The 17168-nt window shown below is 28.1% G+C and overlaps 3 protein-coding genes across 5 annotated transcripts; 2 read left to right on the forward strand and 1 right to left on the reverse strand.

Moving 5' to 3' along the window:
• Positions 1–27: 27 nt before the first annotated feature.
• LOC122630830 (alpha-1,3/1,6-mannosyltransferase ALG2) lies at positions 28–1689 on the forward strand. The gene is made up of 2 exons (XM_043815796.1): positions 28–284; positions 385–1689. Exons 1-2 carry the CDS (start codon positions 42–44, stop codon positions 1360–1362), a joined length of 1221 nt encoding a protein of 406 aa, XP_043671731.1. The 5' UTR covers positions 28–41; the 3' UTR covers positions 1363–1689.
• Positions 1690–1891: 202 nt separating this feature from the next.
• LOC122630700 lies at positions 1892–12981 on the reverse strand. The gene is made up of 16 exons (XM_043815484.1): positions 12878–12981; positions 9051–9156; positions 8650–8778; positions 8290–8516; positions 7760–8123; positions 7461–7669; positions 6701–7201; positions 6453–6607; positions 6046–6326; positions 5670–5923; positions 5425–5585; positions 4855–4862; positions 3417–3577; positions 3041–3349; positions 2527–2964; positions 1892–2449 (listed from the first exon to the last, which is right to left on the reverse strand). The coding sequence occupies exons 2-16, from the start codon at positions 9145–9147 to the stop codon at positions 2162–2164; spliced, it is 3582 nt and encodes a 1193-aa protein (XP_043671419.1). The 5' UTR covers positions 9148–9156; positions 12878–12981; the 3' UTR covers positions 1892–2161.
• Positions 3874–5388, forward strand: LOC122630833 (oligoribonuclease, mitochondrial). 3 transcript variants are annotated; one of them, XM_043815800.1, is made up of 5 exons: positions 3874–4035; positions 4328–4392; positions 4487–4648; positions 4729–4949; positions 5073–5388. In XM_043815800.1, the coding sequence occupies exons 1-5, from the start codon at positions 3966–3968 to the stop codon at positions 5218–5220; spliced, it is 666 nt and encodes a 221-aa protein (XP_043671735.1). In that variant the 5' UTR covers positions 3874–3965; the 3' UTR covers positions 5221–5388. The 3 variants fall into 3 exon arrangements, with proteins under 3 accessions (XP_043671735.1, XP_043671737.1, XP_043671736.1); XM_043815801.1 differs by lacking the exon at positions 3874–4035 and adding an exon at positions 4076–4197; XM_043815802.1 differs by lacking the exon at positions 4328–4392 and having other exon boundaries at positions 4016–4035.
• Positions 12982–17168: the final 4187 nt, after the last annotated feature.

A 17168-nucleotide genomic window follows, 5' to 3' on the forward strand; every position in this document is an offset into this window, starting at 1 on the left:
TTATGACAAAACGTGGGATTGTCGTTTAAAAATATTATAAAATGACTCGTATAATATTTTTGCATCCAGATCTTGGAATTGGTGGAGCCGAAAGATTAGTCGTTGATGCTGCTTTAGCTTTAAAGAAAAATGGTCACGACGTATCTTTCGTGACAACTCATCATGATCCGGATCACTGTTTTCTTGAAACAAAAGATGGTACGATTCCCGTTACAGTTGTTGGTAATTGGCTACCAAGACATATTCTAGGCAAGTTTTTTGCATTATGTGCTTATATTAGAATGGTAAGTTCAAAAAAATATCTATCTTGTAATTATAAATATGAATATGAATACAAATATATATATATATATATATATATATGTATATATTATATTTTTCTAGGTATATGCTGCAACTTATATAATATTTTTAAAAAACCGTCCAGAATTAGTATTTTGTGATTTAGTTTCAGTATGTATTCCTATTCTTCGACTATGTATTCCCCATGTTGTATTTTATTGTCATCATCCAGATCAGTTACTTTCTATACCTGGAGGTTGTTGTAAAGCTTTATATCGTGTTCCTCTTAATTATTTAGAAGAAATTACGACTGGGATGGCTCATAAAATTTTTGTTAATAGTATATATACTCGTAATGTATTTAAATCCACATTTAAAAAATTATGTATTGAACCAGAAGTTCTATATCCTTCCATTAATACAGACTTCTTTGATAAAACAAGAATAATATTATTAGAAAGAGTATTGGATAAAAAATTGCCAGATGATAGCATTATACTCTTATCTATAAATAGATATGAGAGAAAAAAAAATTTATCTCTTGCAATAGAAACACTTGCCTACTTAAAAAATTCTTTAACAGAACAAGAATATAAACGATTATATTTAATTATGGCTGGTGGATATGATAAACGAGTCGAAGAAAATGTTGAACATTACTTGGAATTAATAGGACTTTCTGATGAATTACATGTTACAGATAAAGTAATTTTCTTACGTTCTCCTTCTGATATTTATAAAGTTTCTCTTTTAAAACACTGTAATATTTTGATATACACACCACACAATGAACATTTTGGTATAGTTCCATTAGAAGCTATGTATATTGGAAAACCTGTAATTGCCCATAATTCTGGTGGTCCAATGGAATCAGTTATTGACAAAGTTACTGGATATTTAGTTAATGGTTCTAGCAAAGAATTTGCTGAAAAAATTAAAATATTAATAAAAGAACCATCGCTTGTAGAAACATTTGGAAAAGCTGGCAGAGAACGGTTTCTTGCAACATTTAGTTTCACAGCATTTAGCACTCAGTTAAGTAAAGCAGTGGATGAGCTAATTAATTTTAAGAAAGATTAATTGAATTAGCTATTTCCTAGTACTTTTTTTAATAATATAATATTTATTATGCTTATAAAATAAAATATACATATAATGCATTTATAAAATAAGTGAACCAGTATTTTAATTCTCTGAGGCACTTAACTACATCAAATTAAATCAATTAAATGAAATGTTTTTACTATTTTCATAATTATACTAAGACTGAATATGATACTTTTAAATTATAGATAATAAGTATCTTAAGAAGTTTATGTAAAAATTATGTATACTATTTATACAAAAGTATACAGAAGTTGTTAAATATTTAATATAAGAAAAGTTCAATAAATAATTTGTACATTGCACTTTTCTTTTTTATGCTGTACTTTACTTTGACAAAGTATAATAAAAAATTGTTATCAGAAAAACTATATGCAGAATATTCAATTCAGGAATGAAAACAAGTCTTACAATCTAATAAGAATTAATTTTAAAAGTTAAAATAATGAAGTATATACCGAGTCTTACTGTTTTACTAAAAAAATCAAACGTTTTTTTGTAATATATATATATATATCGTATATATATTATATATATATTGAAGTTCATTTTTATGATTTTTATATTTTTTTTTTCTTCAAAATATATAAACAAAAGCAATTAAACAAATAGGACTCAACTAGATATTAACTCCTTCCCGTCGTAATAATTGTAGGCATGATTATACCGTTAGTCGTAATTATTTTCGTTCGTACAAGCGAAGTACGTTCAGTTCGACAAGAAAGAGTTAATATGGTATATATTAGTATAATTTCTATATTCAATATTTTTATCATTAATCCATTAATTGCAAACTGTCTAATTTTTCACTAGAATAAAAACCTGCTTTAACTTGTCTACCCCCAAAGAATCGTCCATTTAAATCAACGACAGCCTTAATAGCACTTTCTATTCTTTTAAATTCTACAAAAATACGAACTGCATCCTCTGGGGTTGCTTCAATAACTTCATGAATAATTACACGTGCTACATCACCATATTTTGTATTACATTCATCTTTCACTTCTGGCTCTAGATCATCATCTACTTCTCCTGGTCCAACCATATTACGTAATAGTACAACCTAAAATAAAATCATTTTTTTGTTAAAAATAAAGTGAAATAAATTAAAAAAATATATATATAAATACACTGAATTACTTTGCTTGGTGATTTCATGATTTCTGTAATACTTGGTTCTTCTTGCAAAGGTTGTGGTTGTGATGTCTGCTGTTGTAGAGGTGGCGGAGACATTGAAACTGGAGGTGGTGGTGGCATAAGCTGTTCTCTTTCTCCAACAATTCTGCCACCTCGTTTACTCGTCTTCTCTACTTGTAATGCTACAGACATGCCTTGTTCTTTTTTACCTAACCCTTGTCCTTCTTTAAAACCATATTTAGCCATAATTTTAGCAGCAACAGATGATGTAGCATAACCTAAATTAGAAGGCTGTCTTGGTGATGGAGATGATGCTGGTAAATCAGAACACTCTTGTAATGATGGAGGAGGTGCTATAGCAGCACCACCAGCTATGCCTCTAGATGTTGGAGTACGTTCTTCGTCTCTTTCTGGAGGTACTAAAGTATTATTTCCTGTTGCCTAAAATAATAAATGGAATGTTAAAATGATATACAATATTAGATTTATTTATTACTTTGCACAATTTATTTATTACTTGAGTATCTTCAAAACGTGTATTATCACGTCTTCTTTTACGCATTTCAGTTTCTTGATCATGTTCTCTATCTCGAATATCACGTAACTCTTTGACTACTTTTTCATATTCATTAGGCCACATAGGATCATATTCATTTATAACATTCCAGTCAAATTCACTACCAATTCCAATACTTCCTGTATTATTTGTTGTAAGTGGATTATTATGTAAACCATCATCATCCTTCTCAATATCTCTAGTCTTTGATTTCAAATCTATAACTGGTGCTAATACAGCAGTAGCTTTTCTATACTGTTCACGTTTTGGCTAAAGATATAATAATATAATTAATGTTTTAATTGATCTTGCATGTTTAATTCTTTTATAAATTTACCTGTGTAGTAGCAGCTTTTTTTAATTGAAGTTGCGATTGTAACAATTTTATACCGGAGGACCACCCGGCAACTTTTTCAGAAGTTCGATGTTTATCAAAATCATCGTATAAAGACATTGTATAATTCTTATTTTTTTGTATCAATAGCAATTTATACAACACTAAATATTAAAAATATGTGTATAATAACATAACCTTTAAGTGCATCGAAACATTAATACATATATCTATTTAACATTAACCTATTTAATAACTTTATAAAACAAACCAAACATTCATAATATTTATAAGATACAATTTATAAATTATTCTAGATTTATCAATGTAAAGATATTTCGTGATTCCCGACGATTTTTGACATACAAATTGTCTCTATCTTTTAACTTTATACTTTCAAGATCAGATGGAGCAATGGTGCAATTCTTATTAATTTTTAGAATATATATGTATCATCTATTCATCATTATTCATCGGTAAAATATAAAACGTGTATAACATTTTTTAAGTTAATATTTCACATACAACAAGCTGAAATAAATAAATAAATAAATGTTTCTTCAGAGTATTAAATTATTAAAAACATATTTAAATTGGAAACCATCTTATATTACTTATAATGGTGAATCAAATTATATTATCTATATTAAAGTGTTATAAATATTAAAGAATTATAAATATAAACAAATATAAAAATATAACAAAATCATAAATATAATTTAAAAAAAGAAACAATTAAATAAATTTTTCTATATTTTTAAACCAAGACTTCTTATAATCATAGGTATCATTTGTTTTATCAAATGTTTTATAACATATTGTTATTAATAATTTTGTTTATTTAATGTTTAATATCTTATAGAAATGCTATATTTATTAGTATTATAATAAATATTATTTATTGTTTATTATAGTTTCATTGCAGCGTATGATGTGTAATAACAGTAAAGATAATCATATAGTTTGGATAGATATGGAGGTATATAATCTAAATATCTTACATATAAATTATTTGCATAATATATTGATGTATCTAATTTTATAACCATCTTTCGTTTTTTTCAATTTTTCAGATGACAGGATTAGACATAGAAATATGTCACATTTTAGAAATCAGTTGTTTAATTACTGATAGTGATTTAAAAATCATAAATGAGCCTTTAAATATTGTAATAAATCAATCAGATTCTATTTTAGATAATATGGATGATTGGTGTAAAGAACATCATAAAAAAGTAAGTTTTTATTATATATATATATATATATATATAAAATTGAATATATGGTTAATCATATATTTTCTTTATTGTTTTAGACAAAATTAATTGAAGATGTTCGTAATAGTAAAATTTCCTTAAAAGATGCTGAACAAACTGTATTAAAATTTTTGAAGAAATATATTCCAAGAGGTAAATGCCCTTTGGCTGGTAACTCTGTTTACATGGATCGCTTGTTTTTAAACAAATACATGCCATTAGTTAATGATTATTTACATTATAGAATTATAGATGTTAGTAGCATTAAAGAACTAGCAAGGTTTGTGATATTAATAAATATAAAATAGTATAAAGATAACATATATAATGTAAAATAGATATTTAAAATAATCTATTTTATATATATTTTATTCATAACTTTATATACATATATATTTTACAGAAGATGGAATCCACAAATTTATAATTCTATTCCTCCAAAAACATGTAAGCATCGAGCTACTTCTGATATTATAGAGAGCATACAAGAATTGGTTTATTATAAAAATCATATATTTGTATCAGAAAATACTGAGAAGAATTTATTCTAAAAAAAAACGAATACATATAGATTTTTTTTTAAATTAATATTTCACAATATTTCCTTTAAAAGTTTGAATTTTTATTTACATCCCTACACCGGGCAGATTGAATAAACTACTCTATTGAATATGTTCTTTCAAAAATATTTGAAGTTAATAAAAGTTCTTTCAAAACTTTATTGTGTACTATATTATAATTGTATACCTTCTTACTAGATTGGTGGTAAATATTGATTTATTTCAGATGGAAGATTACTTTTCCTATAGTCATATGAGTCGTCTTTTATATTAAATGTTGGAGAAGATATATTTTTTTCTTTATAATATATCATTTTTTTTAACCAATCATTATCAATAGGTGTAAAAATTGCAATCTACAGAAAAGAAAGAATTATGAATAAATTAATTAATAATCTAATGCACTTAATTATAAATAAAAAATGAAATTTTCTATTTACTTGATTGGTGGAAGAGCAACCATTATCTTGACTATAAAGTCCAGCAAGTTCATAGATTCCGTTTTCTCTTTGACAAGCTAATGGTCCACCAATTTCAGTTTGGCACATATTATGATTTATATTATGTGATTTTACACATAAAGTTCCATATTCTATATTTATATTATATTTTTGTCCAGATGCATGTTGCATACATACATCAGGTGATAAAATGTCAACATCAAGACTATTCATAACAGCACCAAGTGCATGTACTAAATATATATAAAATTTTTTCTTAGATATTTGATTTAAATTATTTTATATATGTACGTATGTATGTACATGTGTGTGTGTGTGGGTGTGTGTATGTATGACACACACAAGTATATCTTACCTTTAATTATTGCTTGACCCCATCCTGTTACAATGCATTTATTTAATGTTTGAGTTTCAATTGAATTTGGCAGACACAGTGGATTTACATGTGTGTTTTTTGCTATAGCATGTTCTAAGTAGAGAACTGCAATATCACTCACAGAAGATCCCAGCACATAATTTGGATGGGTAACAATAGATGATACATTTGTTATTTCGAATGGAAGTGGTTCTTCATGTTCAAGCTCATATCCTAATTTCCATTCTCCAGATTTTACTGAAACTTCTTGTGGTGTAATTCTGAAAGAAAAAAGCTAATATGTATATAATTGTTGTACGTAAACTATATATAACTAATTTATAACTAATATAAACTAATCTTGTACTAGGTTCATGTTGCATATAATTAAAAAAAAAGTATTTTACCCATTTACACAATAAGCTGTTGTTACAACAATGCTTGGTGTTATTATTACTCCAGAACATAATATACTGCGATGTTTATTTGACAATATCATTGCTTGCCATGGAATTTCACCAAAAGACGTTACAGGCTTATCTAATTTTTCTGTATGTAAAACCTTATCAAAAATATTAAAATGTACTAAATACATATACAATTTTTTCATGAATGCAATTAATATTATAAGTTATTCACAATATATAATACATACACTATGTCGTACTCCACATTCATTTTGTATTTGCTGAGATGGCACCAATACAGAATTTTGTTTGCTGGATGCAGTATTATAAATATTATTTGTAAATGGTCTTGGTACAATAGAAGGTGTTTCATTTAGTATCAATGGATTTTGTGGAGGATATAATGGTCCAGTGACTTGTTTAGGTATATGAATAGAAGAATCAGAAACTTCGTAATTATTCTCATTTGGTAACGTGGGTAATGTTGGAATAGATGATTTAATAGTGAGAATTGGTTCATTAGTAAGTGTAGGTGGTTTCACTGAAGGCTTAATAGTTGATGCTGTTTTTGTAGCACTAGTTTGCTTCTTTGGTGGCCGTACTTTTGCTATATTTAAAAATGTTGGAAATCCTTGTTCATCAAAACCACCAGAATAATTTGCTGGTAAATTACCCGTCGGCCATGGATCTACATAATTCGGATCACGACAGCATTTTCCAATAATCCCATTCTCAGAATTTTTACAACTCTATAGATTTGAGATAAAAGTGTGAGAGAGAGAGAGAGAGAGAGAGAGAGAAATGTAAATTATTAAATTATTAAAATGTCTAATTTTAGTAATTGCATTAAAAAATCATATATTTATACATATATAATATATTTAGAAATTCATATCTATTCATCAATGTATGTTTGTTAAAAACACTACTATATACCATTTGATATATATCGAGTTCATTAATAATTAAATAAATAAATATAATTAATAATTAAAATTTACAACTTACACTTAATGGAACACGCTGTAGAATATCTTTTTCTGTAAATGTGATAGGCTGTGTGCTAATTACTCCTTCTTTAGTACAAAATTGTTCTTCTACACAAAGTAAAGCTGCTGCACATCCTAATTGTAATGGTACTTGGAAATCAGTAAATCTTGAATTTGGTAAATCTGATGATGACTGTACTTTAGTAGAAGCTATATCACTACCTTGAGCTAAACAATTGATTAATAAATACCATTTTCATAAAAAATTAGAAAATTGTTAATAATACGGATTAAATATTTATACTGAAATAAAATTACCTTTAGTAAATACATTATCTAAATTAGTGCTAGAACTTATTGATGATCCTGGAAGTACTGCAGTACCTGAGCCTATATCTGTACCTTTATTAAAATCAGTAACTTGTTGTTGAATTGCAATCTGTTTAACACCATTTTCTATTGTTGATTCTACATCCTGAGATGGATTTAAATCGATCAAAAGATTTTGTTGATCTACTTGTTCTGGATGAATATGTCCTTGACTATTGGTTATGGGACTGACATCAAGATAATCACTTTGTTCTAAGAAAGGAATACTGGTGTCACCAACATCAGATGATGATTGTTCGAAATAATCTTTTACAGTACAACATATGTTATATTTGAGATTGCATTGTTGAATCTAAACATTAGAAAACAAAAAAAGATTATAATTGAAAGGTCAAAGTAGATAAATACAAAAAAATTATTTCATTTATGTTCAACTGATTTAATAAACGATTACTGAATTTTATGTAATTTCTATTGTTACAATTAATATTCTAATATAAAAAATATAAATTTATTACCTGCTGCTTATCACGAATTAATTCTTTTTGTACGAAATTAACGTATCCATCTATGCAAAGATCTTTATCTACGCAAATTTTATTATCTCCATTACAAGACACACTTAATCCATCATCGATTATCTCTTCTTGCTTTAAGTTTGATTGAGAAAATGTAATAAAATCTGATGCGTCTGTATTTTGAGATATTGAACCAGAATATAAATCGGATTGACTGATATAAAGTGCTATAATAAACGTATTGTTTAGATATTCATATAATGAATTATTTTTCATTGAGTTATATTACATTAACAATAAAATATACATATAAAAAATACAATTAAATATACATTATATTTATTTATCGATAATACTTACGAGGGTTTAATTGATTCCAACCCGTACCAAATTCACCGACTTGTTGTTCTTGAAAAACGTGTGGCGAAGTATTAGAAAAACTATTATCTTGTTGTTGATCTTGTTTATTATTATACCAAGACGATTGTTCTATTAATAAAAATAAAGATTTAATTAATTGTCATTAATAAGTAGTATTTACAATTATGTCTGTTTTATTAGTAAAAATGCAGTTTTTACTTATTGTTGTTATAACAATGATTAATGCTACACGTTAAAATAATTTTTAAAATAATAATACAATATAAAATTAGAAAATAAAAAATAAATTTATATAATCAATTATGTACACGTATATTTAGTTTTTGTAATATAATACAAATTCTGTTTAGGAAAATTAAATTACGTTTAATGATACTCACGTGGTGTGTAATATTCTGGAATTTGGTTGTAAGGAAGCCCATTTGTACATGCATTTAATATTAATGCAATCAGAAGTATCCGTAATGGTGTTCTCATTTTGAGTACCTTTTAACAGTTTTAAAAATTTATTAATATACGGCTAATATTATTACAAGTCAAAGAAATAGATTTTTTATTCCAAAAGAATTAGAGAAATATTTTTTAATTAATAAATCAAAAAATCTTTTGTTAATAAAATATTTACAAATTTATTTCAAACATAATAATATTGGCGTATATTACGATTTTTAATGTTTATAAGGATAAGAAATTTTACTAGAAATGTTACATTTGAAATTATTGAAAAAACAACCCGATAAAATATTGATTAACGATTGGAAAATAGTTCGAATAAAGATGGAACAGAATTGTAGGTAAAAGTTATAAAGCTAAATGATGATAGAGGAAAATGAAGAGGTAGATCGGATTATAGAGACAAATCTGATTAAAAGGCGCGGAAAACTATTAGAGATGTATACATGTTAAATTAAAATCAATCATAATCCGAATAAATTATAATTGATGATCGTGTATATATATATATATATATATATATATATATCACATGTTTATAATAAAAACATAAATGCATTAGTAATAATCAGATTTTTATTGAAATGAAGTTAATAATAAAAAAAAAAATCGAAAATCAAAGATACATATATCAAATCGGTAAGAATAATTTTATAACAAGGAGAAAAGGTCTTTTAGATTTGGAGAAACTTGTCCCGCCACTCTCTCGTCGAAGATGAAGATTTTTATTTTAATTTTATTCCGATGAAATATTTGTCGTGTTACAACTAGATATCGTTAGATAGGGATCGTAGACACTTTGTATCGATATTCTCCGCAGTCTTATTCGTTTAATAAAAATTCTAATCCTCTTGCACGCGTTTTAAATATTATTGAATTTATTATTTTAATACTTTTTATTTGTTCATTGCTTTCTTATCGACTAACTGTAACGAGAACTTTTTCATCAACGTATTTACATCTGTAATTAATCGTCGAATATTTAAAATTCGCTTGATTACCGAAATCTGTGTCAAAAAACAACGAGAAGACTCTCCTTTCTACGTAAGAGAATTAATTAGTAAGTAAATGTATCTCCTTTTTCTCGTAAAACTTGATGAGAAATTTAATCAACAAAATTAAAACCAAAAGTGAAATCCGAGAAAGAAAGTAATAAAATCTTGACACGCGGGACTCTTATCCTTTGACTTTGAAATATTTTTAAGTTTATGTATGTAAGTACGCACATATGTATATATATATATGCATGTATATGTGCACGCTAGATTTTTTCTCTTCTACTTCGTCTTCTTGATATTTTCTTTTTTTTTTGTTTTTACGCCTCTTTTACTCTGTGGGATGTCATTCCGTAATACGAAGCACGTTGTTAGTTAGACTCACTTTCACTGCTTTTCAAGGCGGTCGATTTTGTATGCGTCATTTCGTCTAGATGTTTTTGACAGGATGAATTCTCATGCACGCTTGACGCAACTTTTGTACACCGCTATGGAACTTCTTCTTTTTTTCTTCTTCTTTCTTTCTAGAGATTACAGTTACGAAGAAGCGTTGATTTACCTTCGGCCTTTAAGGACGCGGACGCTATCTGACTTCGCATGACTTCAATTTGCCGATTTCTTTCATTCATTCATTCCGAAACATCTCTTTCTTTTTCTTTTTGTCAGTCTTGATGAATTCCAGATGATATTATTGGATGAATTCCGAATTATCGATCTCTCTTACAATGATTCACGAGGAATTCAATTTGGGTTCGATGGACAAGGTCAATTAAAAAACGAACAAGGTCTGTCCTGGTAATCGAGTAACTTCTTTGAGTTGCTCCGATATATTCGTGTCACATAGAATGCGGAGGTGGTAATATAGGTGCTGTGTTCGTGTGTATATTAGTATTATTTGTCTAAATGTCAGTGAATTTATTTTTTTACTTTTCTTTTCTTTTTTTTTTTCTCGAGGAAAGCTGCTGCAAAATCGAACGGTAAAATGTGTTTTGACCTCTATATGTGAGAAAAGAATGCGGACAGAAATTCCATCCCACATAACAGACACGCTTATGCGTGTATACATATATATACACGCATATATGAATACAAAAATAAAACATCCTACCTACTAATACTATAACTATATTTTGCATATATTTTGCAAGAACACGGTACTCTCGTAGATATTGCAAATAACAGAGAAATCGATAAAAATAACTTCATTCTGTCGAGGTAACGTGAAACCTTGCGAGTTTCGTTTTAGTCAGTTGCGTAAAAAAAGGTAAAAAGAAAGAAAGAATAGATAATGAATCAACGATTTGATGATTTAACATTGATTACTTATCAATGAATGACATTAATATATCAGAAATATTAAAAATATCGTCTACTCGTATTCATTGAATATTCTTCGAAGAGATTGTGTTTTAGTCATTCAATGGATAATACAAGGATCTTTAACTTAAATATCGATAGATAGATAGATAGATAGATAGATAGAGAAAGAGAGAGAGAGAGCACATTTTTGGAATTTTACCAACAATTCTGTTTCTAATACTTTTTTTTTCCATCGAAATGGTCCTCGTCAATTTGTCAAGGCTACTATTTTCAAATACATATACCAATATTTCAGTCATCGACGTAGTCGTATATATGCATACAAGTTCTGAGGCTTTTGATGAAACATACTCGAGTAAGAAGTGTTTATTCACAATTCAAAACGAGCGTTACGTCAAAATTAGGCAAATTGACAGATCAAACGAAAATCCAGACGTTGATTGCGAATAATCCGAGAACTTTCGAGGAAGATGCTTAGGCAATGGCAATTCTTGACGAGATTATGATATCTCCCAAAAATGATTATCTCGAATAATAAGCGAGTGCTTTCGAAAACGGGTGTCTATGTATATGTATACATAGGTATATACATACATACAACATACATACATATATACATAAATACATCGTGTATCGATCGATGCGATTTCGCGTATCGATAAAATGTACGATACAGAAATGTGGGTTATAGGTAATATCGTTTGCGAGGAGAATTCGGACATGCTTTCTCAAGATCGTCGAAAGAAAACGTCGAGTATATGAGAAGAAAAGAAAAGGGAAAGAGAAAAAATCACACACATACATAAACACATGTAAACGGACACACGTGTGTAGGTATAAACATATCGAAGAAGAAGAAGACTCTACGTCTCCGAAAGCAATCGTCCGATAATTTTTATACTCCCATATATACATATATATGTATATCGGTGGCCGCTACCTTGCCGCCGGTAACATCCTTGTAAATTTAGATCTTAAATTTTCACTTTCTGGAACGTGAAAGCTGACTCTCCAGCGTCATGTAATTATTGCTCCCTTGGTCGGCGTCGTTTCGAAAGCACTTATAGGAGAATCCGGGATATACATCCGGCTTTGCGATATCGATTAATGTTTCGTATTATTCCTTTCTTCTTTGAGAAAAAACTGAGAATATCGAAATGTATCGAATTTAAATTTTAATGCAAAGGATGCACATAAAGTTGCATGAAAATACATATATTATACGAAGATAGATGTGTCAGGATTACAACGAGACGAAGTAATAACGTGTGTATGTATATGTATGTATATATGTACATACGACGCTCATACAATATATATACATATATATATATGTGTGTGTGTGTGTGTGTAAGGCGAGAAGAATCGAGACCCTATAGATCCATGCTTACACCTACTCTCTGTTCAATAATATAAAAGCATGTTATACGCGTACTTACTTTTTAATCTCTGTATCCTCCTGTGTGGAATATGCGTATACACGTGTCGCTTAAAAGAAAGTCAATATAACTGGCGATGGTTTCATATCCCTTCTTCTCTTATAGTATCCGCCGATATTGAGTATCTCTCCCCTCCCCGCCCTCCAAAGCCGCTTGAATTTCGGTCTTTCGGCATCTCCACCTATGCCGGTCAACCGGGATGCGTTAACTTTTTCGAACGATTCACGTTTTTATCACGGATGTAATTCCTAAAACATTTTTTTACGTCATACAGGCATTTTGTAGATTTTTTTTTTTTTATTTTATTTCTCTTCTTTCTCATTTCCACTACGTCCTCCTTCTTCTTTGTCTTTTTCTTCTTCTTCTTCTTTTTTGTCTTTTAGATTATTACAATTCATCGTATAGATTGACTCACAGACTCCCACGATATGACACATATAGAATGAGAAAAAAAAGAAAAAAAGTGAAAAAGAAAGAAGCAGAGGTTTGGTATTACCTTATTCTATCTCGAGAGCAGACTTTTTATGGGAAAGATCCTCCTTCTATATTTCTCCTCCCTTTACAAAAAAAAAGTATTTTAATCGTCCCCACAAAGCGAACTTGAACAAAAGATGCAGAGGCGAAATCACGTGCTAAAACGTTTACGCGAAAAGGATATCTTGAAAGGAGAGCTTAGGATTTTATAATTTTAGCTGTTACATCTTGTTTTTTTTCTTTTTTAGTTTTTAGTTGTGCATATGATACACTGGACATTATACTTAATAGAAACCGGTTATTTCTCTTTAATTCTTCATTGCTTTCAAATAATTCGTGAGTATAATCGCGATCGTTTACTAAGTCTCATTAAAATTTTTTTTTTTTTTTTAATAAAACTTCTTTTAGTATAATTAACGAAGGAAAGAAAAAAAGAAAAAGAAAAAAACAAACAAAACTGAGTAAAATTCTTATCTAATTTTGCATTTTTATAGTCACAAAAAATCAAATTATTTGCAATCTACGGTATCTACATTTTCTACGTATTTCGTATGATCCAACAAATTTTTCATAATGTATATTCTTACTACTATTAAAAGAAATTTGCATTTAATTTCTCATCAACTTACATCGTCCGTTTAGACGGTAGATATCGTATTGCGTATAATCGATCGATCGTATTACCTTCGAACGCCTTCGTTAATGCGAGTTTCATTGCAAATACGTGGCGCCACGATTAACTATCTTGAGTGATCGGCTTTAACGGCTAGACAAAATTTTCGACAGGTGAATAAACCAGGTTTTGCTTTGAACTGGTTCCAAGGCCCGTTAAAGCCTCAGGGATAGCAGTTAGTTTTTTATTTATATATATCTTTTTTTTATACGCTATCATTGTATACAAACGACGATGAAATTTCATACTGATATACAAGTGTGTGTGTGTGTGTACACACACCACACACACATATCGTCAAATCGATTTGGGGCCACTCTCTACTTCGAATATTTCTCATTTCTATCAAGAGATCCAAGAAGGTCTAGATCTTTTAAAGCTTCCGTTACTTCACTACGAATATCACTCGAAAAATCTGCGAAGGCACAGATTACATCTATTATTCGTTCATAAATTTAAGTTTATCGTTGAACGAGTAACATTTTGATATGTAAGAACATCATTCATGAATTTACTACGATCGTTTATTACGTTTTACGTAAGGAATTTATGTTCTTCCACGAGTATGCTAATGATACGTGAATACACTCTCACTATGGTGTACGAATATTTTTCGAGGCATCGTATCTTGAATTATTCTGTCTTATTTTGACAATACTGATATTTGTCGATTACATCGTTAACATCGTTCTTAATAATAAAGTGTTCACTTTTAGTTCCGACACATAAACATTAATCATAATCATACATACATATACCTACTATATTTATCGTCCAAACGGAACTCTTTTTATCATGTCGAATTTCGCCATGATCTGAATAATTTTATAGTTATAATCCTATGTGGTTTAATGAAATAAATCATGTCACATGATTTTTCTACTATAACTGTTTCTGTAATGTTTGTAATTATACTATTAACATAGTTAATCTTATACGCGTATATAAGATTTAACTTGAAGAATACGGAGCAGGGTCAGATTCGTTTTGGCGCCGTGTTTAGAAAGAGAAAGTTCCGTGTCATAGATCATTATATTTTCAAAGGGCCATCCGTCCTATCTCTTGGATGGTGTCTAACAAATTGTGTTCCATTATTAGAAGAAGTTACATACTATCCAAGTTGAAAACATTGCGTTTTAAAATTAATTTTCTTTTTTAGACAATTAATTTTTTAATGAATCTATAAAAAATATAATAAATCATCTATAACAAGATATATAGATTAATTATAAATATTATTATAAAATATATAAAAAAGTGAACATATATTATTTTGTTGTATGTATTTGTTAATAATTTTCGTTTATATTTTATATCTAATTATTTCTTATGAATTAAAAAATTTCTTTATTCTATCGTAATCTGTTTTACCGATACTGAAATCCATAAGATCTATATTATATTAACAAGGATCTATATCTACATTATCGATAGCTACCGATTATAGCGCCTGTGATAGTAATATATGATTCTTTTTTTGCTTTTGTTATATGTATTACTATTTTTATTACATCTACAAAAATTTCTGTTACATACTAACTCGATTGTAGATTTTTTCTGTTCTATTCTGACTGAGTTATTTCTAACCGGTAAAGTAGAGTTCGACTATAACTGATTATTATCTGGTTGGTCGGTAAAACAAAAAACTACTTTTACTGATTATTATTGGATATTGGATAATGAATAAATATTAGATAAATCTTTCTGGATTGAAGTATGGGTAGATAAATAGGACTGGATTTTTCTTTTATAATACTTCTATAATACTTTTTTAAAATATGTCATCTGAAATTATTTATTTCTTTTTTAAATTGCAGGTATGGATAATTAGGAAATGTTAATGAATTATAGAAATATTAATTTTTTATCATGTCATATAATATTCTTTTAACATTTGAGCAAAAAGATCAATTTTCAATTATTGCGAATGACAATTATTTATATATTTATATCTAAAGGCAGAGATTTGGATTTTTTTTAAATGAACATGCACCTTCATTTGTGATAAACATTCGGGAATACATTAAAATTGCTACGCTATTTTAGAGATTTTTAAGTGTGACCTAAAAGTACGGAAATTTTTAAGATAATATTGCGAACATCGCTTATAGAACTGTTGGAGTCTATGCAGGTCATTGATTTGAACAAACGGACATAGGCTAAGTTTTGTTAGTAAAGTAGATAAGTATATTACAATAGAATAGTTTTTTGCATGGAATGTGTAAGAATTAGAAATTGCATTAATGCATTATTTACATATCATGAGAGGCGTACCAAAAATGTCTTAAATGTTGCAATAAAAATAAATGAAACATTACACGATACTCATGAGATAAATATGCAAAATAATCTTACATATTTTACTATAAGGAAAGCTATTAAAATTGACATATGTATTTAAATACGAATAATTTCATAAAGAATCTCTCATTAGTTCATTCAGCAGAAAAATATGAAAAGTACGTAATATACCCTGCATATCGAATATATCGCATATAGAACTCTTTTTCTTATAAACTTATTTAATGTTTTTCAACATATTTGACGATTGACGTATTATATTGATATCTGCTGTATCCGCGTTATTTCATAAATCGAATGTATTATGCACATTGTTGTAAATTGATTTCACTAAAGAAAAAAACTATCCTTTCTTCGCACCCTTAAATGTCTTAAATGTTGACTGAACAATAACGAAATATTTTTCTCAAATCTTTATCAAGATTTACCTTTTAACAATCATACATATGTATTACCTGATATAAATTTTTTTAATCTTAGTTATAATATTAAACGTTTTTAAATTAAAGCTGCGAAGAAAAGAAATGTTTCATTTATTCTAATGAAATTAATTTTAAACAACACGCTATACATACATCATGTTATCGATACAACTACTAACGTTAATATAATGAACATCGTCATAATATCGATAGATTGTATTTTAAAATCTGTAAGTAAATAAATAAGGTACAGGAGAATCACACGAGGCGTTAGCTCGTTCTAGCTAACGCTTCATATATTTGGTCGAGACTACCAAGGTACTATACAATATTCATTCATATTGCAAATTTCAATATGAGACACCCAACGTAATTAGATAGTGATTACGTTAATGCGAATTTCATTCGAAATTCATTTGAA

This window comes from Vespula pensylvanica, chromosome 7 (assembly GCF_014466175.1).
Source record: "Vespula pensylvanica isolate Volc-1 chromosome 7, ASM1446617v1, whole genome shotgun sequence".
NCBI lineage: Eukaryota > Metazoa > Arthropoda > Insecta > Hymenoptera > Vespidae > Vespula > Vespula pensylvanica.